We start from the raw sequence: 23,784 nt of genomic DNA on the forward strand, positions 1-23,784 counted from the left end.
CCCGTTGTGGCTGTAACAGGAGCAATTACTTATTAAGCACATTTGTTGAAGATTTTCTTAAGTTTAACCCAAATCAACACTGAACAGGCTATTGGACAAAAATCCCGACTTTGTTTACCTGCAGGAATTTGGTGTTTAAATGCTCATCGCTGAGTTTAAATTCCAAAGATGAAACCAAAGCATGGCTTGTGTGTATTTGAATAAACAATAATATTTATTAAACTGATTGTTGTCCAAAGGTGACATTTAAAAGACAAAAAGTGGAGGTCCCAGAATGGATCCTTTAGAAATAAAAGAAGGCTGATCTGTAAATCTCCTAGAGTCTGTTGCAGGTTTGCTCTGATCATTTTTGTTAATCACTGACTGAACTATACACCTGCTTTACTTTTTTTGTAAGAAAAGTTGAAGAAAATGCAACAAAAGAAACATAACAATTGCTTAAGACAACTTTTGAGCTTCTTCTCCGCCTCTTCTTTAAGGTTTTTCTTTTTTTTTTAAGCAACACCAGCAGCAACATAGCCGCAAACACAGCACCATGCTTTTCTGCTAAAGCAGGCTAAGCCTATTCTTATCTGACAGGTTGGCGTCTGCGTGACGTCTTAAAGCTTCAGTCATAAAGGGAAATTTGTGGTTAGAAGTTACATAAAACCATGATGGGCAAGTAATATCGGAAAAACATAACAGACAAATACGATTTTCTTTTTACTTGACACATACTGGATGCAGTTAATGTCCTTAATAAGACATAAATTCAATTTTTTTTATCAAACCTATTTACTGTACCACAATATTTCCCTACCTTTCTGACTTGTGTCCCCTTTAAACAGAAGTGGGTACTAATGAGTCTTTGTCAAAGTTTTAATATATTATTTTAATTACATGGGTTTTTTTTTTTTCCTGTGTTAACTTTCAAATGATTTATTGTTGAGCGTTATCCAACTTCTGTTTAAAAACCTGGCCTATATAATGCAAGCCACATCGCATACAGATTGAATGTTTTTCATGCTCTGATATATTTTGAGGATTTTAGTTATCTGAGGTCTATCTGACCATGGTCACGCCTCTTATGAAATCATATGATCCAATAATATGTCATAATGTGAGTGATGTTAAAACAATTTTGTCATGGAATTCCTTTGTATGAGGTGAATGTGGGTGTACGTGGGTGTACCTAAAATGCAATTTAAGCCGACCTACCAAAGCAAAGTTGCATGTTGCTGTTTTTCTTTTGTATGGTTTATCACGGACCACTGCGGATAAGAGTTAGTACTGCTACTATGGGTTGTAAACTCAATAGATCTCTCCTGCACTATGGTAAATATATTTTTTTATTATTATTTAACAAACACAAATTTGACATGGTTAGGCCATTTGATCAACAAATACAACTGATGCTACATAGTTTCATTATTACATCAGGAAGCTTCATATACTACTCGTTTAATCTTGTTGCATTATTTTGGTAATTTTACAGTTTCTTGTTTAAGAGAACATTGTCAAATTCCATTTGTTTTTGTTTTTCTTCAGCAATCTTCTTGATCTTCCTGGAAGTTCAGTGGAGTCCTGTGTTTTCTGCTCCGATTTGTCCATTTAATAACTCCTGTGATCATTTGAAGAGAACCAATAACCTTGCCGAGTTATTCGAACTCGAAGCAACTGAGCTACTGAATTTATCTGTAAGTACTATCTAGTTAATCTGCTGTCATATACTCTTTGCATGATTGCTGTAACTATACACAGGACATTCTGTAGACTTTACACTACTGCTGCAAAATTGATCCAAATCTTATATGTCATATTTAATTTCAATCATCTTCCAGAGTTTAGTCTTGATTTTATGACATTTCACCTCATGTCTGTCCTCCTCTGTCCTCCTGTTTAAAATGGTTTTAAACTCTAAAGTTTACTTCATGTAATATTTAAAACGCGTCTGTCGAAAATGTTTAAAATGCTCACTGATGTATAGTGGATGTTTGCATGAACAGATGTAGTCAGTAAGAGCTTAAGTAGCCGATACATAACGGTACGCCCAAAGGCCCCTCAGTATAAATGCCTAGTGTCTTACTTGTGTGCTTTTAATCTAAACTACTAGTGCAAGAACCTGCTGGGGTTGCAACTTATGGAAGTATATAAATATAAATCTTAAATTAGTAATGCTGAATGACATGAATCCATCATGTCTCTGTGAATCTGCTGTTTGTGAGCACAAAAATAGACAAGTTGACAACGTACATGGCACATTATTTTTTCCAAAGTGTATTTAGTTACATTTATTCACTCATGACTGTTCTTATTACTTGTATGAACGTGTCACAAAACTCAGTGCAAGGCTGAAGCATCAAGTGGCTCTGTTCTTATTTGAATAGAGAATAAGAATTTTACAAGTTTTACAGTTTTATGGTGAATTCTACCTGGGTTTTTTTTTTTACCTACAGATAAGAAAATATGGAAAAAGGAATGAGACAATACGACCTGAAGTTCCTGACACCCAGATATCTGGTAAAACCACTTGTGAGAAGCTGCAGAACATCTATATCAAGAATGAGCTTTTTAAGTTACACGTTTTACAAGCCAAAGAATATCACCAAAAACTTTTGAGGAACCCAGTTGAAATTTTTAAGAAAACAGAGCGCGTTGAAAAATCACTAGAAAATTTAAACATTATGATAAAGATTATGCTCGGACCATTCGATTTCACTCCCCCAACCCCACCCCGAGAGTTAAACGATCGCTACAAACAAAAAATTTATGTATGGAGTGTTGCGGTCAGACTGACGAAATGGTCCGAACAAGTGCTGACGGTAGTTAATCAGACACTCTGTCACTAAAAACAGATAAGACTGAGAAAATATCTCTGTTATCTGGGATCCACCACCTCTCTGCTATTCCTGTCACGGTTAAGGTTTCCTTTTTAACCCTTGATGATGTTTTGACAGGGAATTCAAAGTTGTGCATTTCAGAATGGTCCCTTTGGCCATATATTAATTATTTACTGGTACCTTGTTTTTATTTATCTATTCCTTTGAATGTGAATATGATGTAACTTAAATTTGCAAAATTATTTATATTTGAGAATATTTATTTATTTTGTTATGGTTAATATAATACCGGTCGCAGTGTTAACAATATCTTAATATTCAAAGGAGCTTGCAAAGAAAAGCGTCTGGACTTCTTTAAGTTACTTGAAGACGTTTCACCTCTCATCCGAGAGGCTTCTTCAGTTCTAAGGTCAAATGGTGGAGAGTCCCAGATATAACCCTAGTGGGAGTGTCCCCCCACAGAGGGACAAAAGGACCCCCTGATGATCCTCTAATCGCCTGAGCCAAGGTGTGGAACTGGGTGTGGGTCCCAATCAGCCAGAGTTTCGGGTGATTTCATTGTGAAACCTGGCCCCACCTTATCATGCGAATTCCTGAGGTCAGATGGCCCAGGGTGTGAGTGGGCCTTAAGGTGTCTGGGAAGGGATCTCAAAACTGGATTATAGATGGCAGAGAGTTGGTGTCGTAAACCACCGCCTCTGTTCAAAGATGGTCGCTCACAGTGGACATAGATGGCTTCTTTCACTCCTCTTTCAAACCATCTGTCCTCTCTGTCCAAAATGTGAACATTGGCATCCTCGAAAGAGTGTCCTTTATCCTTAAGATGCAGATGGACAGCTGAGTCTTGTCCTGTGGAGGTGGCTCTTCTGTGTTGTGCCATGCGCTTGTGAAGTGGCTGTTTGGTCTCTCCAATGTAGAGGTCTGGGCAGTCCAGACGCTTTTCTTTGCAAGCTCCTTTGACTACGATGACCTGGATGACTGAGAACCTTCACAGAAATATCTTAATATGTTTTATTATTTCATTGTTCCAGTGTTTCAGAAAGGTTCATTCATTCATTTGTCATTTATTTATGACTTAATATTATTCGAGTGTGCATATGTGCTGTGTGTGTGTATTTATTATCACATCCTGTTTAATGTAATCTTCTGATCGGTGATGAGTAAAACCAGTGTGCTCTTAAAACAGAGGAACTTGTCAAATTGTGTAAAGTTTTTCTGCAATAATCAACCTTCTACTGAAATTGTGGGTTGTGTATGTGTACCCAGAGATTATGTAATACCAACAGAAAATTGTTTGTTATGTGAATTGATGCCTTAAACTGAAATATGATGAAAAGAACAGTCTGTTTCTGAAATGCATATGTATGTGGAGAGTATTACATAACTTGTGAGTTTTAGTTTAGTTTTGTTTTTCTGTTTGAAGCTTAATTTTCTGTAACCTATTTATTTATTTATTTTCCAGCCAGTTCTTTTTAACTTATTTAGTGTTTTTATTATATATTTATCTCTTGAAAATGGCAACTGCTTTGTATACAAGAGGCAGGTGTCTGCGGTTTATATACGACAACAATGACCTCACCTCTGTAAAGTCTTTAACTAAACCTTACGACCTACATTAAATTCAGATTCATCAGCTTGTTGTTTTGTTTTGTTGTAACTTACGCTGGAAAAGAGTCGTTTGTGTTTTGTAAATACAAAAATTTGACTTTTAATCCATCTTCAGCGTTTTGAATTGAGCTGCATTTCAAATTCTTCTCCCTCTGATTTGCTTGTGAGATCAACCAACAGGGTTGAGTTAAAATGTTAGTCAGGACATGAAACTAGTCAAAACTGTTGGGCTGTGGTTAGCTGCATCTACGCAGTTCTGCATGACTCATTTATAGAATATTTCATAGAGTACATATGTCATCACAGAATTCTTGCTAAACTACTAACGTAAGCTAAAGAAAACTCATTTAAAAACTAAAAATAATCATGCATTTCACACTTACACAAACTACAATTTCACTTATGTTATGTAGCTCATATAAGATAAATAGCAGCCAGTTTTTAAAAAAATCATACCCTTGCTATCTACAACCTAGATTGTTAGTCTTTTTAAAATTTTTGCAGAGAAACTAACCCATTTATCTTTTAATATCAGTTTTTCTTTTTTTTTCTTTTTTTTCTTTAGTTTTCAACTCTATAATCTAACTGTTCTAGAGTCTAGAGAATACTTATCATCATCATCAGTAATTTCCTTTAGTGGAAGAGGTGGTGACCTGCCAGAAGAAACTGAATTGATTGGTTCAGTGGTTGACTTTCTTCATCAGAGGATATGGTTAAGTAAGCGATAGGGCAAAATTATATTTCACATGCCTACTGCCCTTGTCATAGTAAACTATGAGGAGAATTGCAATGGGAGAATATAGAGCAGGTACAGTATACCATGCAACAACGTGAAGTAGTTTGTATGAGAAAGTACACCAAACTTAAAATGTTGTGATTGTACACTTGGTTTACAGGTTTTCTGAAACTGGCTTGTATCTGGATGGCGATTCTGATGCACGGCTTGGATGCACGACTTGCACCAAAGAAACATGCTGCAGGTGCATCGTGCAGTCCCAAAGACCTGACAGCCCTGACCAAAAGCCTGGTCAATGAAAGCTTGAGATGCTTTGTAAGTAACATTAAAACTATTCATTTTCTCACCAGTGCAACCCAGAGAAGTGGTTTTGTGACGCTATTTGCAATCTGCCAGCGTGCTTGGATGATGCAATAGCTGTGGGGAGGTTGTCTGAATTTTTCTATCACTTAAATTTCGCAAAAACAGTGCAGCTCCCAAAGCTCTGCTGAGTAGTGCTGTGTCACAGCCTTCATTTCTAGAGTGTGTTACTCCAGATTAAAACACTTTTAGTGCCAGTACCATAGCAATTCTGTAGTCATTCTTTGAAGCAGTTTCAGTTAAATTGCACTTTGTTGCTATTAAGTTTAAGAGATTAGCTGCGTATTCATGGGATGAGCAACACACGTCTTCAAAATCTCCTCGCCTCACTCTTGTCTTTTCTTTTAGGACGAAGCCAATGGAAAACACCTTGGTATTTGGTTACCTGGCTTCCCTGAGCTCCACGTCCAGAAGAGCTCTCCTCCTAATTGGACAAAAGTTCATTGCAGCTTGCTCTTCATGTATGAAGGCCTAAAAGACATCTTGGAGGACCAGAAAAACAACCTGAATCCCCAAAACGTTTCACTTCACAAGAAGCTAGAGGAAACCATCGCCAGGATTAAAATGCTTGCAAATTGTATAAACACCATCTTTAAAAGTACATGTCCCTCAAAGCCATCACCACCTAAAATGCCTAAACAAGTATTTGAGAGGAAACAGTGGAGTCATACCCTGCTAAAGGCAGCTGGGGATTACCTGGTATGGCTGGAGCAAATATTTGTTTCATATGTTAAAGGAACAAAAAAGGGGAAAGGTAAAGTAACAAAGACCCAGCCTCATAAGTACCTGGAGGGGAGTGGATACCTGCTCTGATTATGAACAAGTTTAGCTGAGTTTGTGGTGAAAATGCGGTTATAGTTTGTGGCAGCTTTTCTTTAGCCCCCCACCCCCGTCCAAGACTTTTAAATGCTAATTTTTCATGCATTCAGTATGCTGTTATGCATTAAGTATCTTTACAGTGTCGCTCTCTTTAATATATCTGATATTTCAGTACAAACATAACAACCGACATGGTTAAAACAGCCAAAGAGGGTTTTTTTTAAATAAAATTTCTGAAGGGTATACTTTGACATTTTGGGAAATTGAGCTGTTCTTATTATGTTAAATGAGAAAATACATGCAAATGTCTAATCGACAACATATAAGGCACAACCGGGGAAGCAATTATCCAAGCTTAAACCTGACAGACAAAAAAAAAGTGAAAATAGCTGCTTTAGTTTGCTATCACCCAAATCCACCAATCGGCACCTCTTAACAAATGTAAACCCCAGTACTGCTGCGCTAACAGCTGGATCTTTTTCTAACTGGCTGCTATTTGACGCTTCACATTTGATATCACAGGTGTGAATGATAACAACCATCTCAACAAATTCTAATAAAGCAAATATCTCCGTTTACCAAAACGTCATGTTGCTACCATAAATGCGTTATCGGAAATGTCTTTGTTCCAAACCTGATAGCTCAAAGCAATCAACATGTTCCCCTGTGGCAGTAATTAATCAACTTGCCAACCAGGAAAATGAGAAATGGCTCTAATACATTTCCTAATTATGACAGTTTGTTTTCCTCAGCCTTCACATTGATTAATTGTTTTGCTCTGACCAACTATCCCATGTGTGGGGGCTACATTGCCTGAGGTAGAAAGAAACAGATAGCAATAACTTACAGAGAGCTATTAGTTTGGACTCCACATAAAAAAGCAATCAAGTTATATTAAATGTTTCTATATTTTCAAGAACTTTTAATCAAATTTTGATTTTTTTTACTGTTATTTATACTGAAATTCCTTGCATTATCTTTCTTTTCTGTGGACCTTATTTATTCACCATAACTATTAATTTAAAAAAAAAATAAAAACAAAACAGCTGTTATTTCAAAATGATGTCTTGTTTGATTTTCTTCCCGGTGCTTTAGACCCACAAGCTTAATAAAATTTGAATGCATGACATTGCTATCTACCACTGTTATGTCAGTTAAATAAAACCTGCTAGAGAGTTAAACTGCCATTTAAACCACACTACTACAAAATCTACGTCACCATTAAGAGAGAAAAAAAGCAGAAACTAACTCATTCAGTTTCACAGTCCCTTTTATTAAATAAGCATTTCATCTGCATGCATTATACACAGAGGTTAGGACACATTCTTTGCCATTTTAAAATGTTCAGAACAAAACAGAAAGGTTCATTTGATTTTATGACATGACTTTATGACTTGTTTGAAGCAAATGTTGATGGATGAGCTGCCTGCTAAGTAGACCTGATGATCATCACGGATGAACGGATAAAGCGTATTATGCACTTATGAAGTGTAAATAATTTTAAAAAAAGGAAAAAAGAAAGCATACAGCGTTTTGTCCTTTTTGAGGTTGGTCTTGGATTCCTTCATCTCTTTGCCACAATATTGCAAAATTGTCCAAAAATTTCATATGCACCATCTCTTCAACAAACACCCTTATTTGTCAATTGCTATCCCATTGCTCTTCGATTACTAAACACCAGAAGAAAGTCAAATAGGCTCATACAGGCAGAAGTTCTGGAGGACTCTCACCATAGCAGTACTTTGCTTGAGGGTTTCGATACGTGTTTTCATGTTGAACGCTCTGGAGAAGGGGAAAAATAGAAATGAGAAAAGAAATTAAAAAGTTTTTTCACAAAGCACTTATATTGCTCTTCTCAATACTTTCACAGTATTGAAAATATTCAAAGCTTGTGCAGATTCAGTGATTTACAATGAGATTAGCCAAGAATCAGTTTTGTTTCTGTTTTTTTATTTATTTTTATTTTGGGGAGTTTTTAAAATTTCTAAATGAACCAACTGTCTCAGGAAATTCATGAGAAAATCAGTACGTGTCATAGTGATGCATCAAGTTCGAATAAAAGCGTATCTTTTGTCAACAACTGTCTGAAAAATATACAGATAAATGTATGAGCAAAATATCGACTTTGAATGTCAAGAGATAAGGGTAAGTGTTGCTGCATATCCGCCAGACTACTCATTTCACTATTCCTTTGTTTTCAAATGATTACAGTTATTGTTATTATGATTTGTATGGGTCAACACTTTAAAACTGGTTTGGAAAATCTAACAATTCATGTTTGTTTCTTCTGTTTAACTTAACATACTTGTGAAGATGTCCTACACTTGGCCAGACACAACTCAAAATGATCCTCGACAGCAGTGAAAAGATTCTGGAAACCTTCAGCTGCACGATTCAGGAAGCGCTCAAGAAGAAGTTGCTAAACAAAAATAGAAAGATAAGAAATTGAACATGTACAAAAACATGTATAGATTTATAATCACTTAGATTTATTATCTCTTCCCATTGCATGCACTGCTTTGCTTAAAATGCAAACGCAATATGCAATTTTAAATGATGTCTTTGGTTTCAAATATGTGCATGCAAAGGTTTTGTGAAATGCAGCATGTGGGCAGATATGCCTTTTCCGATGAAAGTTAAACGCGATGATCCTGAAGGCCCTTGATGTGACGGATTACCTTATCGGGCTGGAGACAGCATGACACGCAATACTCATAGATGCTACAGCATCCATTGGCCAGGCAACTTTTACAAATGTACTGTCTGGTGCTGGGAGCATTGACGTTACAGCAGCCATTAACGAGCAAGTCTTTTCTCTCACAGACATATCCTGTAAAACATTAATGCAGATTATGATAAGCACTGGTTACAGGCTACACCCGATGTGTTATCACTGTATGGTGGTGAGTAATAGATTTATTACTCACCAAGTTCGTCTGTAAGCAGTGTCTTGCCCTGGATGGAATTTCTACACTGAGTGATCTGTCGGCTGCTGTTCCCCAGGTTAAAGCGGACTTTCCAGGGGATGCGATGATCTGAATCTCTAACTTCTAAGAGTGTGCGGTCTCGTATGGTCCGCTCCTCCTGAAAAATCCCCACATACAAGAAACGGGTCATGGAAAGCTAGTGAAGAGCAACATAAATTTCAGAATATGGTTGAGCATATAACCCTATTCTAAATTCACTATATTATTATTCTGACAGATAATATCTGTCAATAACAGTAATGTTTCGAGAAACTATAGCCACTGTTTCAACAATGAAGAAGACAAGTAGAGTAAGAAGGCCATAGTGATCGATGTAGCAATACCCAGCAGTAGCAATACCAAGCAAAAGCAACATCAGGATGAAGAAACACGAGAAGCTTGAGAAATACCAAGGGCTGAGAGAAGAGCCAGAGAAGATGTGCAAGGAGAGGGGAACAGTGGTCACTTTGATGATCGGAATACTCTGGGCAGTGAAAAAGCAGATTCCAGGAATGAAAACCGACATCTTTGTCCAGAAAAGTACAGTTCAAGGAAAAGCAAAGATCCTGCGCAGCATCACCGTAACCAAACTGAATAGGCACAGGAGTCCGCACATGAGCACAGTATTGGAAATAACGGGTACGTTGACCAGCAGCTGGGTCAAAGCACCAGCTACTGGTGCAGCAGTAATCTGAGACTCTAGACATTAAGGTGTCATTCAGACTGAGTGTGTGGCTGAATGGTTAGAAAGAGAGCAAAGGTGATCTGGACTGAAGAGGTGGAGCTGCCAGGAGGCAGAACGGTCAGCTCAATGGTAGTCATCAGATAATAATAATAATAATAATGAGAGGGCCACAGGTGCCACTGATGAGTTCTCCACCCAAAGGCCATCACCCTGAGGCTCTATGAGCAACAGAGAGAGAAATAACGAGGATTAATGAGTGTCAGAGCCACAATCCAGGAAGAAACATGGAGCCTCCCTTAATGCATCGGACAGAGAGCCCCCAAGTTAAGCTGCTCTATGAGGTCTTCAGCTGGCTGAAGGCAGCTGGTGATGAGGAACAAGAGGAGCTATCATACAAGACCAAGCCCCTACATGGGGTGTACCATCAACAGATGGAGGAAGTGGCTGGCATCAAGAAATCCTACCAGTGGCTAGAGACTTAAAGGACAGCACAGAGGCGGCTCATGGCATCACAAGAATAGGCCCTAAGCACCAGATCCATAGAAGCAGGGGTCTACCACAGCTGACAGAAGCCAAGCTGCAGACTGTGCAAAAGCTTCCTAGAACTATCCAGCACACTGCGGCAGAATCTAATTAGATAGTGTACGGGAATATCTATGCGCATGTGTTTTAGAAGTCTACTAATACCTGCTGGCTGAAAACTGCAGGGCTAAGACCCTGTGGGAGTTTCAGGACAGAGAAGAAGCTGATGGCCAGCCACACAGACAAAGTGGTGGCTGACAAAAAGCAGGAGACTGCAAATGTCTCTATCCCATAGGACAACAACTTCAAAAAGAAAGCATGAGAAAACTGAGAAGCTGAAGGAACAACAGAAGCAGACGTGGAAGGAAAAGTCAAGTGGCCCCAGTGATACGAGCTGTAAACCCCAAAATTGAATAGTGGCTCCAGCAGACTGCAGGCTGACCATCAGAGGCCTGTCCAGAAGAGTGCAGTCATAGGAACAGCTAAGATCAGAGCCCTCACATTCTCAGGCTGCTGGTAGAGGACCCAAGCTTGAGGAACACATACACACACAAAACAGAAAGCACAAACATTTTAATTTAGAAATCTGTGGGCAGAAATTATTGTTTAGATGCCGGTAAAAGTCTGTAATATTAGACCCAGCTACACTTTCAAAAAATAATGCCACAAATTGTGATTAATCAGAAGAATAGTTATTTGGACAAGGTAGTAGCTTGGATATAAGTTATTGATACAGCTCCCTACTAATGCGTGTATGTTTAGTTTCCTACTTCGAATTGGCATGTAGTGTGTTTTTTTTGTTTTTACAAAGAAAAGAAAAAAGAAAGTGACCAGATCTTTTTTTCCTCTTGCATGTTTTTTCTGTAATCGACTTATCTCAGTGTGAGTTTCTGTACCTGTTTGAGTGTGCTGGTCAGAAAGTAGATGAGGGAGAGTCCAAAGACGACTCCCAGCACCCAGCGCTTTCTCAGTAGCCGCCGTAGCACCATCATAGCATGGCTTGCTTTGGGGAAGTGCAAGTGACAGCCCAACACATCAAACCTCCACGGATAGCAGTTCTCTGGCTGTCTTCAATTTTCAGGAATATGAAAAGGCTCACTGCAAATAATGTAAAGCTAGCTCAGCTGGTGGTAAAAATACAAATATAGGACATAGACGGAAAATAGCTAACTCTAGCTAACCCATGTTTTAACTCTTAAACTCACAATAGCAACCTTTAAATATAATGTCTGCTTTGAAACTACCGAATTACGCGCTGGACATGCAAGCTAAGTGTTTCACTGTAAATGCCAGCTTTGTTAGCCTGCTAGCTAGCGCCGTCTGCACTCGGTGTTGCTAGATAAATAATGAGGAGCGATAACCAACAAGCTATGACGCTGTTTAATAACGCTTCTTCGTCTCCTCTGTAGATAATAATTCGATAATGTCCAAAATTATGTCTAGTAAGAAGAAACGGTGGGATTTTTTTTTTTCAGCAAAATCTGACATCCAGCATCAGCAAAACAAATCCCCAGCACGGATGTAGTGCGGTCGAAAAGAAGATGCTGATTGGTAGATGGCGGTCCTAGTGACGCCACACCGGAAGTTTCCCGAGCGGATCGTCTGGGCAGCAGCAGCTGCTGTCTAGCTAACCATTTACAACAACCATGACAAGAGCTGTAGTCCAGTACACCGCATTAATTCAGGTAAAGTGGTTTATATTTTTGGTCACTTTATTGTTAGATGCATGCAAAAACAGCAGCTTCTGTGAATCACATACTGGTGATGATACTGTGGATTTGTGCGTTTACAGGACTGGACCATGTGGTGATGATCGGTATGCCATGCAGAGGAGACACAGCAGCAACACGGATGGCATGCCCTCTGAAAGGTGGGGAAAGGAGCTGCTGCACAAATGCACATATGCTTTTGTCACCCCTTCTGCCTGCACCGCCTGTATGCTTTCTTGGTAGTTTTGGCTAGGCCACATATTTGCAATTGTAGGTTATATGTGCTTTCCAACATTGTTGCAACACTTTGAGTTTGGCCTTGCTCCATTTACTCTCAGCACAAAACAAAAGGAGTTAAAGCCTTTTTACTGCAAGGTGTTATAGACCAGCATCAGTTCATTTTGCCAGAATAAAATATTGGAGCTACAATTGCATTTAGTTCAATAATTCAGTGAGCAACATCATATATACTGGCAGCGGAAATGAATGGCGCTCAGGCTGGCCCTTAGAGACATGCTGAGGGCCTCGGTCATACAGGAGGTACTCAGAATAAAGCTTTTACTCCTCTGCAATGAATGAACCAGTTGAAGTTGTTTGGGCATCTGACATCTGGACCACCTGAATGCCTCCTGGGTGAGGTGTTTGAGGCATGCCCTACCGTGAGGAGGCCTCAGGGAAGACCCAGGGTACGCTCAAGAGATTATGTCTCTGAGCTGGCTTGGGAATGTCTCAGTGTCCCCAGCAGAAGAGCTAGAGGACGTGGCTCTGAAGAGGGAGCTTTAGGCTTCTCTGCAACCCAAACTAGCCCAAGTGACAGAAAATGAATGTATGGAGGAAAAAAACAAACAAACCCAAAACCCATTTAACCCCTGTTTAAGAAAAACTGGAACCGAAAGCCAAACTCATCAAGTTTTATCATCAGTCTCAATTTAATATCTGTGACTTGGAGTAAAAGAAAAACGCATTTTTGTCCCCAGAGGTTCTCTGATAATTGGAGAACACACTACACAGACTAAGATGATTATTCAAAGACTGCATACTATACTACGTGCAATTTTTCTCCATATAGGAGCCGAAGCCAAACTCTGGGATCGGAAAGCAGCCTGGATGAGGGTGGTGTGTTTGACTGCCTGAAGCCTGAATCACCCGCTTCTCCCCAGCAGATCTTCTCCGGCCTTGTTGGTGTCCCCTCCAGCTCTGTCTCCTCTGCCCAATTCCAGGCAGCCGGCTTAGTCTTGGGCTCTCCCCCTGAAGTTTTTATCCAGATGACAGCATCATCCAGAGAGGAAGGGGGGCCCCATCGCACAGAGGGTGGACCTTTTCTCCCTCGGCCACCTCAGCACCATCATCACCATCACCACTTCCACCATCAACCCCTTCAGCATAGGACCTCGTCCCTGCTCCAGCAGGCTACCACAGCAGCTGGCTCAGAAAGGCACAGCTCCAGGGAGGAAGCCCAGGAAGACCAGTCCACCCCAGCCCCAGCGTTGTCTGAGTTGAAAGCAGTGGTCACCTGGCTACAGAGAGGCTTCCCCTTCATCCTTATTTTGTTGGCTAAAGTCTGCTTTCAGCATAAACTAGGTATTTCAGCTTGTGGAGGACTAATGTGGCTAAGATTGTTTAACGGTACCTCTCATGCACTGATGATGTTGCACCTCTCTCGCAGGAATTGCTGTCTGCGTGGGGATGGCCAGCACGTTTGCCTATGCCAATTCCACTTTGAGGCACCAAGTATCATTACGGGTAAAGGGGGGAACAAAAGCCAAGAAGTATAGCTATTTTATTCTTAGGTCAGATTCACGCTAACGTTTTCCAAGCACGTTTTAGCACCGCAATTATTGCTGAAAGATGTAATTATGTTCCTTATTTCTCTTTATTATACTTAATAAAAATATTAAATGATATTAAATTAGTATATATTATTATTAAATAATATTTTTAGTGATGTTAAAACAGAATGCACTGATCCATTTTTTGATGATATTGTGTGTTAAATGTAACGTAGTGCCGTTTCAATAACAATTGGAGTACAACAGAGCTGTATTGTATAAATAAATAAGTGTAATAATTTTTTGGTAGACAGAAGATTTTGTAGGTGGATTAATTCATCATTGTCGTTGGTCTTGATGAGCATAAGAAAAATATACGCGCTGAATAAGTCTTATTCTAAACATCATAAATCAATTTGGTGTATAATCGCTGAAATACCTTTTAAAATGGACTTTTTATGTGAGAGATGTCTATGTATACATGCTCTTTCACATTCAAAACAAACTCATAACGCACCAAGCATTCTGTTAGTTTGCAGCATTATTTGAAATACTAGCACCTTACAGCACATTTAGAAGAAATGTATGGTGCATGTTGCTTGAAATCCCTCTATGTGTCTCTGTTACCAGGAGGAACGTTCTGTATTTGTTGCTCTATGGATCATCATGTTCCTTGGCGGGAACATCGTGTATATCTACTACACATTTAGTCATGAAGAGCTGCACAACAGGTAGTGTACAAGCAAAGATTTTTCTAGTAGTTCTGTGTTTCTTTGCTTGCCATTTTATTTTATTTTTTCTACATATACATTTAGGTTTTTCCCCATTCATTTTTATGTTGTGCGTTTTATTTTTACTTCCATTTCCTTCAGGCAGTGTTCCCGTTCTTGTCTGATCTTGTCCTGTGAGTATTTTTGTTTGTTTTGTTGTTTTGTTTCCACAGAGTTTCTGACATGTTCTGACATCTTTTCTTGCTGTTGTTTGTCATTAGACGAAGTGTAAGCAACACCATCCTTGACAATAAGTCGCTGATTCATTTTGTTTTCCTCTTCTAGCCTCATATTTGCCAAGCCCATCCTCAACAGCTTTGATTTCTTTGATCTGATCTGGGCAGTGGGCATCACAGATTTTGTACTCAAGTACGTCACCATCATCCTGAAATGCTTTGTCCTCTTTCTGCCTAAGATTCTCCTGGCATTCAAATCCAGGGTAAGAAATCCAGATTCATTCATTTTCTAGAGCTTTTTACAGAAAATGCAGGTTTTTCATGTTAAAAAAGATCCAGAGACCAAGACAACATTTTGATTTCAGTGAAAGTGTAAATTAAGAAATAAGAATCTATTAATTCAGCAGTCCCCAACCTTTTTTGCGCCACAGACTGATTTAATGTCAGACAATGTTTTCACGTACCGGCCTCTAAGGTGTCGAGGATGATACGACCAAGACAAAAACTGTGGTATTTTGTAAAATTAATAATAAATGCAAATTCACTGTGTAATTGTGTAACTTTATTAGCAGCGTCCTCCTGAAATGCGTCATTAACATCCTCCTCTCTGCCACTCTTTGGTCGCTATGGTAACACTTCAAAATAAGACACATAACTACAACACAAGGAGAGGCACAAGGAAACCGAGTTAACGATTAAAGCCCTGAAAACCATACATTTCACACCCGAGCCTCAACTCTCGCGGCCCGGTACCAAACGACACACGGACTGGTACCGGTCTGTGGCCCGGGGGTTGGGGACCACTGCATTAATTTTCTTCCACTTAGACCGATGTCCAGTAGAAAGGTCCAGATTTTGCACATGTTTGAAAAACCTAATTTAGAATGTGGCCAGAAGGTAAAGTCAGATAGCTGAATCATCTCAACCAGGTCCTTCCACTGTGACTGGGCAGCGGCTTTAATCTGAAACTCTGTGCTCATTACTCTGTCATCAGGTCTGGTCAGAGTGATGTAAGAGTATTGTAGATCAGCGGTCCCCAACCTTTTTTGCGCCACGGACCGGTTTATGCCCGACAATATTTTCATGTACCGGCCTTTAAGGTGTCGCGGATAAATACAACAAAATAAAACTAGTACTGGTACCGAAAAAAAAGAAAATTTATTCATAACACACGTGAAAAGACCAAGGAAAACCTAGTAAACGATAAAAACGATAACAAAATAACGCTGAAAACCGATAAAAACCCTGAAAACCATACATTTCACACCTGAGCCTCAACTCTCGCGGCCCGGTACCAAACAACTCACGGACCGGTCCGAGGCCCGGGGGTTGGGGACCACTGTTGTAGATTTCTTCATCAGATAGTGATGCAGTGAACAGATATAACAGATAAAAAGGAATTCTTCTTTGCCTTGATTTTCACCGTAAAGCAATCATTTTGTCTGTGTTAAAATCAAGCGCACTCCTTTCCTTGACAGCAGTCCTCTTTTGCTCCTCCCTAAAAGTTCAATTTTACTAATTATTTAGCTCATTTAAGACCAAGATGATGGAAAAAGAGTCTTTCGTTAACAAGCAGTAATAAACATAAAAGATTTCGGTAGGTAAACTTGTGGAAGGCAATTTAATGGTTGCAAGGTCTCAGGGGATTTCTCACAGTGTCCCCTTTTGGCGGTCAGTTGTTTGTTGGCTTTATGTTCTCAGTCTCTCTCCCCATGGCTACCACGCTGGCTTTGCAAGCACATTCAGCCCGGTCGTCTTGTTGCCTTCATCTGCAGGCCTCCTGCAGTGGAGGCTGCAGGCAGGGAGCGACTGCCAGGTGACTTTGCAGGAAGGGTCATAAACTCACAACCAGATGACCTATGTCTTTTACCACGTTCATGTTTGCTTTTCAATTAAAATCCAAGCAAATCCTGTATTTGGAAAAAAAGGGAATCAAATGCAAATGTTAAAGTTCATGAAAAATCATAAAATATCAAATAATTGAGATTATAATTATTAGCCATACAACTGATTCATTTTGATTAGGCTTTTACCAAAACTGAGCATCATTACTTTCCAGATCATGTCATTCTTTTCTTCTTTGATTATCACACTGCGAATTATAAGATTTAGAACAACTTGATCAAAAACCTTTCTTTCTCTTTAACTCATTAAGGAAATACCAGGTTGTATATGTTGTAAGATTGTATAGCAAACTTGAAAGACATCTAAGCCAAGTTTCTGTCAAAAGGCAGTATTCATGCTTGTTCACAACATGTCAAGTTACAGGGTGCTCACTCTTAAAGTTGTTAAGCTCGGTTCATGAGGTGAAAAAAGAAAATTTGCTAAACTATGATGAAATACTCCACCGAGTGAACAAAGTGCTAAAGGGTCACAGTGTGAAGCTGTTTTGTATTCATTAGGTTTTAAACGGTACTCCTTAGGTGAGCCTTGCGAGTGCAGGTGTCTGCTTGTGTGGTTTTTTTCTGGCCTGAGGCGACAAAGTATGACTGCAAATGTGCACGCACACACACACTTTGATTTCCATACAGGTGCAGCTTGTATTCCCGTTGTGTGCTTGTGCGTTAAATGGGAGGTAGAGGAGGGGGGAGTTACAAAGTATTAGGATTAAATTTTCCACTGATAAACAAACCTAGAGGCCTATCAGAACCACACCAGCCAGCAACTGAGCTCATTTGCCCTCGAGGGGATTGCAGAGGTGAGGTCATCCCTCCCTGGAGCTGGACCATTACCTGTATCCTCCGCTCACAAACACACAAATATACACACACGGATTGAAGCTTCACAGTTGTGATGGGACACGTTAAATTTTTTGGTAATCCCCAATTATATCATCAATTCTTAGCTTTTTTCTCAGTGAAGCCAGACAGTGCTGTCTGTTCTGAACCCCATGAAGTCATATATTCTGCCTTTTGGATTCATTACTGTGTCCAGCTGTGGATACACTAATGATTCCACATAATCACTGCAGTCAGCATGAGTTTGCACAAGCAATAGCGGGCATGCGATCAGAAGTTCCATGACGGTTATGTTTTAAAGGCATAGACTCATAAAACTGCTTTTGCTTGAATCTTATTTAATGGGTAATTACTAAACATGTATTTTCAGTGTTATCAAGTTGTCGCTAATTTCAGTCGTGCTAATATGGAGTTAAATATATTTTAAATACATAAGATATACCTAATATGTCCCAAGAGTAGAGAAATTACTATAAAATAAATGCATATCGCAGGTATGCATATCAAAGACCTGACACAAAGTCTTTGAATTTTTTTTTTTTACTCTATTTCTTAAGAACATGACTTTCAGCTACTGTAATCTACTATAGATCATTTTTAGGGCATTTACTTCTTCTTTTGTCCTTCACTTTTCCTCATTTCCTCATTTCATTTATGGACACACACTTTAAAAAAAACAAACAAGAAAAGTGTTCACAACTGAAAATGGTCGAGTACAAAGACTGGGCCGCACGACAAAGCTGCCAATGCCCAAAGAAAACCTTTAAAAGACCTTCAGAAAACCTGGGAAACTTTTGCTGAAGACCACTTTTTAAAAAAAAATGACAAGAAAGGCTGGTTCCTTGGAAAAACAATATAAAGAAGTGACCAAGACCTTTGCACAGAAATGCAGCTCTGTTAAGATAAAATAATAATAATAAAAATAAGATAAAAATAATAAACTAAAGAATGCACAAAAATTATTTCAAATGTTTGTTCTGCCTACGCCAGAAAGATTTCCTTTTTAGACTTTTGGTAGCTGTGGAAAAAATGACTCAAACAGGAGCGTCCAGTAAGTTCGATTAACTAAATCTCATTGTTAAAGTTCTTTAGTTTGAACAGTCATACAAAGTCAAATTGTATTACATGTAAGGCAGTATAGAACAAAGTAAATTCATGTTTGGGTGAATTGAATAACTGTGTGACTAATTTTAGTGATAAGATTTGTCCAGCTTGCAGTTTCTGTGTAACTGTCACTGCAATTGTTCTTCTTGTGTAACTTTCTTACACTCGTATTTTATATATAGCTAAATTTGAGTGACGCTATTATTACTGTTATTCTATTCACATTGTGATAATATTAGTGCATCCTTTTTTGTTTTGAGGTCCAAAATAACATTGGATATTGCAACAGCCCTAAAAGAATGACCCACAGTGTGCCAGTGAACGGAAGTAAGAATAAACTATGACAGAACCGACTAGACGTTTTGTTTGTCAATCCTTTCTGAGTAATGTAAATTCCAGTCTTGTAGATAAAAATGTACAGTAATGGCTAAGCTAAGGACTACTCAAGCAGTGTCTGCTACTCACACTGGCTGGCTCATCTCCAAACTTTAAATTTGACAGTTTTTGCGTGGGCGTGATGGGCACTGTGGGATGCCAGACTGAGGGGACAATAAGGAAGATGAATTAGTAGCTAGTAGAGGTCTACTTTCCCTGCCTACCCAGCTGCTTGTGCCTCTTTACCCACAGTCATCAATCTTTGTCAGCTACCATCCAGGAAGTCATTATGCAAGCCAGGGCAATCGGGGAATCAAGTTTGCCTTCGTTTTGTTCGCCCCCGCTTTTAACCGTCCCCAATTCACTTAACACACTTTGTAGCAGTGGGGACAGAAGTACATTTCTACTCTGTGATTACGGAAGGGAGGCCCTTTAAAGATAGCTAGCGAGCCCCCATAGGGCTGAGCTTAATGTGGGCACTGGGTAGCAGGTGGAAAGAGCCGCTGCCAGTTTCCCTTGCAGTGTGAGGAAATTGCTTGTACTGCTGTGAAACTGCTGAGATCTGGACAGCGGCCACATTTGGGCTGGAGGCATGCTGTTTTAAGCTTTTAATACCACACTGCTCTCGACTAGATAGAAGAGTGCCCTGAAGCACTCTTCAGTCCTGTTTGCTTTTTTGGACAACTAGCGAGTGGATCAGACAAAGAATACATATTGTCTCCACTGGGTATATATATATTTTTCCTTATATTTGAAACTTGTGTTATGTGTCTTTTTTGTTTCTTTTTCAAAAGTGCTGCCATTCAGTTTACATGGCCACATATAGTCACTGACACTGAATAATTGAAGTCTCGGCTATTGATGTAGTTTTTAATATTGTGTGTGTTTGTGCAGGGTAAGTTCTACCTGCTGATCGAGGAGCTGAGCCAGCTGTTTCGAGCTCTCGTTCCCATCCAGTTGTGGTACAAGTACATCATGGGAGAAGACCCCTCAAACAGTTACTTCCTGGGAGCTACACTCATCATCATCTACAGCCTCTGCAAGGTTTCAGCACCTGAGGGCAAAATTGTTTTTGTCCTTTTTTTTAGGTTTTGCATGGAAGGTTTCCACTAAAGACTTACTTTTAGACTTCTGGTAGGATTTTAGTGGTGCTCCTATGCAAAAAAAATCATCAAAATTCAGTCATTATTTTCGGTCATGTATTGGTATCATGGAAATTTTGGCATGAGGGGGAATCCAGATGAGGGGTCATTTAAAATTATCAGACTTTTCCTCAACCATTCTTTTCTCCCCAATAATTGTAAGTCATTAGTACCATTTAGTCTGCTGTTCTCAGTATGGAAAGGTAATGCCTCTGCAAATTTCTGTAAAACTGGTGGAAAACAAAAAAAAGCCCAGCATTGTCACATTTGACGTGTTTTTAAGCAACATTAGTTTCAGAGTAAGAATTCATTCATTCAGCTCATGGACCCGTGACAGAAAACTTAGTCAATGGTCACAGGAAGGTCAGCCTTTAAAAAGACTTCAAAACTCAGAAAATAGACTTTCTTCGGCAATGACTCACTAAAAGTTGGACACGACATTCTGTGGGAGAACAGAAATAGTGAAAATTAATGGAACATGAATGAGCAAGTCTATGGATGATGCAAAGATTATTTACACTCTGAGACCCTTACATTCTACAATGTGTGGTTACAATTGTTGACCTGCTTTCTTTAAATATAACAGTGATTATGATGTTGTAGTTCTTAAATATGGGGTTGTTCGACTGAGTTACGTGGGTAATCTCCTGGATGTGCGTACTCCATGTACAAGTTGCAGCACACTGGTGTTTTCCAGAATCAGGCAAAGCAAGGCTTGCTTTAGTATAACGGCATGCTGATATGAATGCTTCTTTGAGTCATTGTCGTCATAACGGTGTTGAATGACTGGGCAACAGTTGAATGAACTTCAAAGAAACTAGCTTAAACCAGAAGGCTGTAGGTGGAGGAAGTTATCAAAGGTCTAGTTTGTGTAACTGAAACAATTTGCAGCATGGACTTTTGATCAATTTGTAATGGCTTTATTTTATATAAAGACAATGAGATAAGAAGTCCTTTCTAATTTTTGATGAAATTGGGAATCCTGTGGGATGCTGTAATTCCATATTTATTTTATTTTTTAAATAATTGTGCTTTGTCTTGATCTTGATTGATTTGCAGTCCTTTGACATCTGCGGACGTATATCTGCAATACGCAAGGCCTTGGTCATGCTCTGCAGCTCCCAGGTCAGTCGTTTTTGTTTTTGTTTTGTTTTTTTAAGAATTTATAAAAAATATAAATGAGTATCCAGAAGATTTCACTCCTTTGTGTGTTTGTGCATATGTCATCCAGAGTTATGGAGTGAGAGCTGGCAGTCAGCAGTGCAGCGAGGCAGGTGATGTCTGTGCTATTTGTCAGGCTGATTTTAGAGACCCCATTGCACTTCTCTGTCAGGTAAGGGTTCATTAACTGGTAACAAAATGGTAAAAAAAATAAATCTAAATTTTGCAAATTATTTGGCTCATTTAAAGTCAAAATTGTTGTCACTGAATGTCACTATATACTGACTGTTATTTGGGTGTGGTTAAAAGTTAATATGACCTACTTTTGTTGCACTGTTGTCATCTGTAAATAACAATTATGTTATAGACTTCTATAAAAGATGGACATAGTTTCAACCAAACCTGCATTCTTTCTAATGGCCAGCAGAGGGTGACTCTGTGGTCACAAACAGCTTTTCGATTCCTTGATCCTCTAATAAATACTTAAGGGCTCAGTCACTAGGTTCAGTGACTGATGTTAATTTTTGAAATTACAGCCCCCTTTATCCAAAAGACTAATAATGCAGGACAAGCCTAACTTGATTATTGCTTTTGTTGTTTCCATGGTGATGTCACATGGTTTCACAGTCAGATGTTCCCTGCAGTTGTGACATCTGGTTTCGGAAGCGCTTATATGGAGGGTCAAGTATGCTCAATGTTTCACAACAAGGCTTCATTAACCCGTGATGATTTCATGGTGACTATGTCCATTTTTTTTTAGATGCAGTTTTCACAAGAGTAGCTTTAGTGACACATTTACTTATTTATTGGTATTTTTTAGCAAGATATCCTAGCTATGTATGTGTCACACTTCTGCCATCAAATAAATGAAGATTTTGTTATTCTGCAGCACGTGTTCTGCGAGGAATGCCTGTGTTTGTGGTTCGATCGTGAGAGAACGTGTCCACTGTGTCGGTCTACTGTCATTGAGACCCTGAGATGCTGGAAGGATGGCACCACCTCAGCTCACTTCCAAATTTACTAAGTTCTAACAATATATCATTAGCATCCAGAGATATGTGATTGTACTCTGAAGCCAGGTAAACAGTGATGTTTCTGTAAATGTCTTATATAAATCAGGCTAGGAATAATTGGGGTAATACATGATATATTGGGGACATTAAATTTGAGAAGGCCATAATCGAATATATTTAAAAACAATAATTTCCTATAAAGCTGGTGATTGAGGCCACATGTTTAAAGAAATGATCAATGTGGTAAAGGAACATAAACTTGAGCTCAATTTCAATGGTTCGCTACTGTTGTAATCTATGGGTAACTTTTTATTTGACTTTTTTTTAATATAAAAGTTTGTTTTAAGTGCGGTTATAATGTAAAACGTGACTGAATATACACTCCGAGTTGTCTTTACAATTTCATCACATGTATTGATTTAGTTCTACAAATAGACTTTATTTGAAAATGAAATGTCTCAGAATGATTCTTAATGGGAAATCAGTTTGTACTCTTTAGGTAGAAGATGTTGTGGTTGGTAAAACATAAGCATATTTAGATACTGAATAAGGAACAAGGTGGTGTGTGCTGGTTAAGTAGCCTGACCATAAACAGTGCATTGTAAAAGTGTTGATATGTAGTACATACATTGTCACTGACATCAGAGGCACATATCTGATAATCGTCCACACTGTAAATTGTCTTCCATTGTTATTCCTCGTTTATGTTGTTACTGTGTATTTTGTTTAGAATAATTTTCCTCGGGCTGCTTAATAGACTCCAGGACTATATGGAAAGTGCGCAGTGCAGCACTGAGATCATTGGTTTTGAAATAAAGCACTTAAGCTCAAATATCAGGTGTATTTCTTGTCTAAATGCAATGACACAAAGAATATATCTCAGTAAACGTTTTTTTATTATCAGGACTGCTAAAAATTCATATGAAATGTTTTAAAAGTATAAAGACCATACACTTTATAAAAGACCGTTTCAGGAATTTTACCCACATTACATTAAATATACTAGGGGGAAAAAAGCTTTTTTCTTTTTTGCAGAAATCACAGACAGCATAACAGCATAGCTTCCTAGGAGTTTTCTTTATAATAACAAGCCACATAACACTCCCCCCAACAGATTAAAAAAAAGCAGAGTAATGTGTAAACATCATCTAAACACTGTAGAAAACACCTGTAAAAACCACTCATTATTTACATGCTTACACTTATAGCTTATGTTTAAAAAAAGAAAAGAAAAGGTACAGTGCATTATGAAGCTTGGAAACATTTCAGTGCATTATTAAGGATTGCTGCACTAATTGTAGCCTAGATACAG

At 38.8% G+C, this 23,784-nt stretch overlaps 3 protein-coding genes across 3 annotated transcripts; 2 read left to right on the forward strand and 1 right to left on the reverse strand.

Annotated features, from left to right (window-relative positions):
• Positions 1 to 2,825: 2,825 nt before the first annotated feature.
• Positions 2,826 to 10,279, forward strand: LOC146506344 (uncharacterized). Its single transcript, XM_085179606.1, has 3 exons — positions 2,826 to 5,235; positions 5,324 to 5,478; positions 5,872 to 10,279. The coding sequence occupies exons 1-3, from the start codon at positions 5,202 to 5,204 to the stop codon at positions 6,334 to 6,336; spliced, it is 654 nt and encodes a 217-aa protein (XP_085035732.1). The 5' UTR covers positions 2,826 to 5,201; the 3' UTR covers positions 6,337 to 10,279.
• On the reverse strand, positions 7,595 to 12,034 carry spring1 (SREBF pathway regulator in golgi 1). Its single transcript, XM_085179608.1, has 5 exons — positions 11,412 to 12,034; positions 9,270 to 9,426; positions 9,021 to 9,172; positions 8,648 to 8,761; positions 7,595 to 8,124 (listed from the first exon to the last, which is right to left on the reverse strand). Exons 1-5 carry the CDS (start codon positions 11,505 to 11,507, stop codon positions 8,041 to 8,043), a joined length of 603 nt encoding a protein of 200 aa, XP_085035734.1. The 5' UTR covers positions 11,508 to 12,034; the 3' UTR covers positions 7,595 to 8,040.
• A 44-nt stretch (positions 12,035 to 12,078) lies between these two features.
• On the forward strand, positions 12,079 to 23,307 carry rnft2 (ring finger protein, transmembrane 2). The gene is made up of 10 exons (XM_085179603.1): positions 12,079 to 12,200; positions 12,308 to 12,385; positions 13,294 to 13,805; positions 13,891 to 13,967; positions 14,624 to 14,724; positions 15,049 to 15,202; positions 20,051 to 20,200; positions 21,358 to 21,423; positions 21,530 to 21,631; positions 22,349 to 23,307. The coding sequence occupies exons 2-10, from the start codon at positions 12,339 to 12,341 to the stop codon at positions 22,481 to 22,483; spliced, it is 1,344 nt and encodes a 447-aa protein (XP_085035729.1). The 5' UTR covers positions 12,079 to 12,200; positions 12,308 to 12,338; the 3' UTR covers positions 22,484 to 23,307.
• The last annotated feature ends 477 nt before the right edge of the window (positions 23,308 to 23,784 follow it).

This window comes from Neolamprologus multifasciatus, chromosome 12 (genome assembly GCF_963576455.1).
Source record: "Neolamprologus multifasciatus chromosome 12, fNeoMul1.2, whole genome shotgun sequence".
NCBI lineage: Eukaryota > Metazoa > Chordata > Actinopteri > Cichliformes > Cichlidae > Neolamprologus > Neolamprologus multifasciatus.

Bases quoted from the DNA above. Each gene is read 5' to 3' on its own strand.
- LOC146506344 (XM_085179606.1), top strand. From the start codon at position 5,202: ATGAGGAGAATTGCAATGGGAGAATATAGAGCAG. The intron at 5,236-5,323 runs GTACAGTATACC...CTTGGTTTACAG, and splicing joins AATGGGAGAATATAGAGCAG to GTTTTCTGAAACTGGCTTGT. The intron at 5,479-5,871 runs GTAAGTAACATT...CTTTTCTTTTAG, and splicing joins ATGAAAGCTTGAGATGCTTT to GACGAAGCCAATGGAAAACA.
- spring1 (XM_085179608.1), bottom strand. From the start codon at position 11,507: ATGATGGTGCTACGGCGGCTACTGAGAAAGCGCTGGGTGCTGGGAGTC. The intron at 8,762-9,020 runs GTAATCCGTCAC...ATTTTTGTTTAG, and splicing joins GCTGTCTCCAGCCCGATAAG to CAACTTCTTCTTGAGCGCTT. The intron at 8,125-8,647 runs GTATGTTAAGTT...CCCCTTCTCCAG, and splicing joins AGTGTAGGACATCTTCACAA to AGCGTTCAACATGAAAACAC.
- rnft2 (XM_085179603.1), top strand. From the start codon at position 12,339: ATGCAGAGGAGACACAGCAGCAACACGGATGGCATGCCCTCTGAAAG. The intron at 12,386-13,293 runs GTGGGGAAAGGA...TTCTCCATATAG, and splicing joins GATGGCATGCCCTCTGAAAG to GAGCCGAAGCCAAACTCTGG. The intron at 13,968-14,623 runs GTAAAGGGGGGA...CTCTGTTACCAG, and splicing joins GGCACCAAGTATCATTACGG to GAGGAACGTTCTGTATTTGT.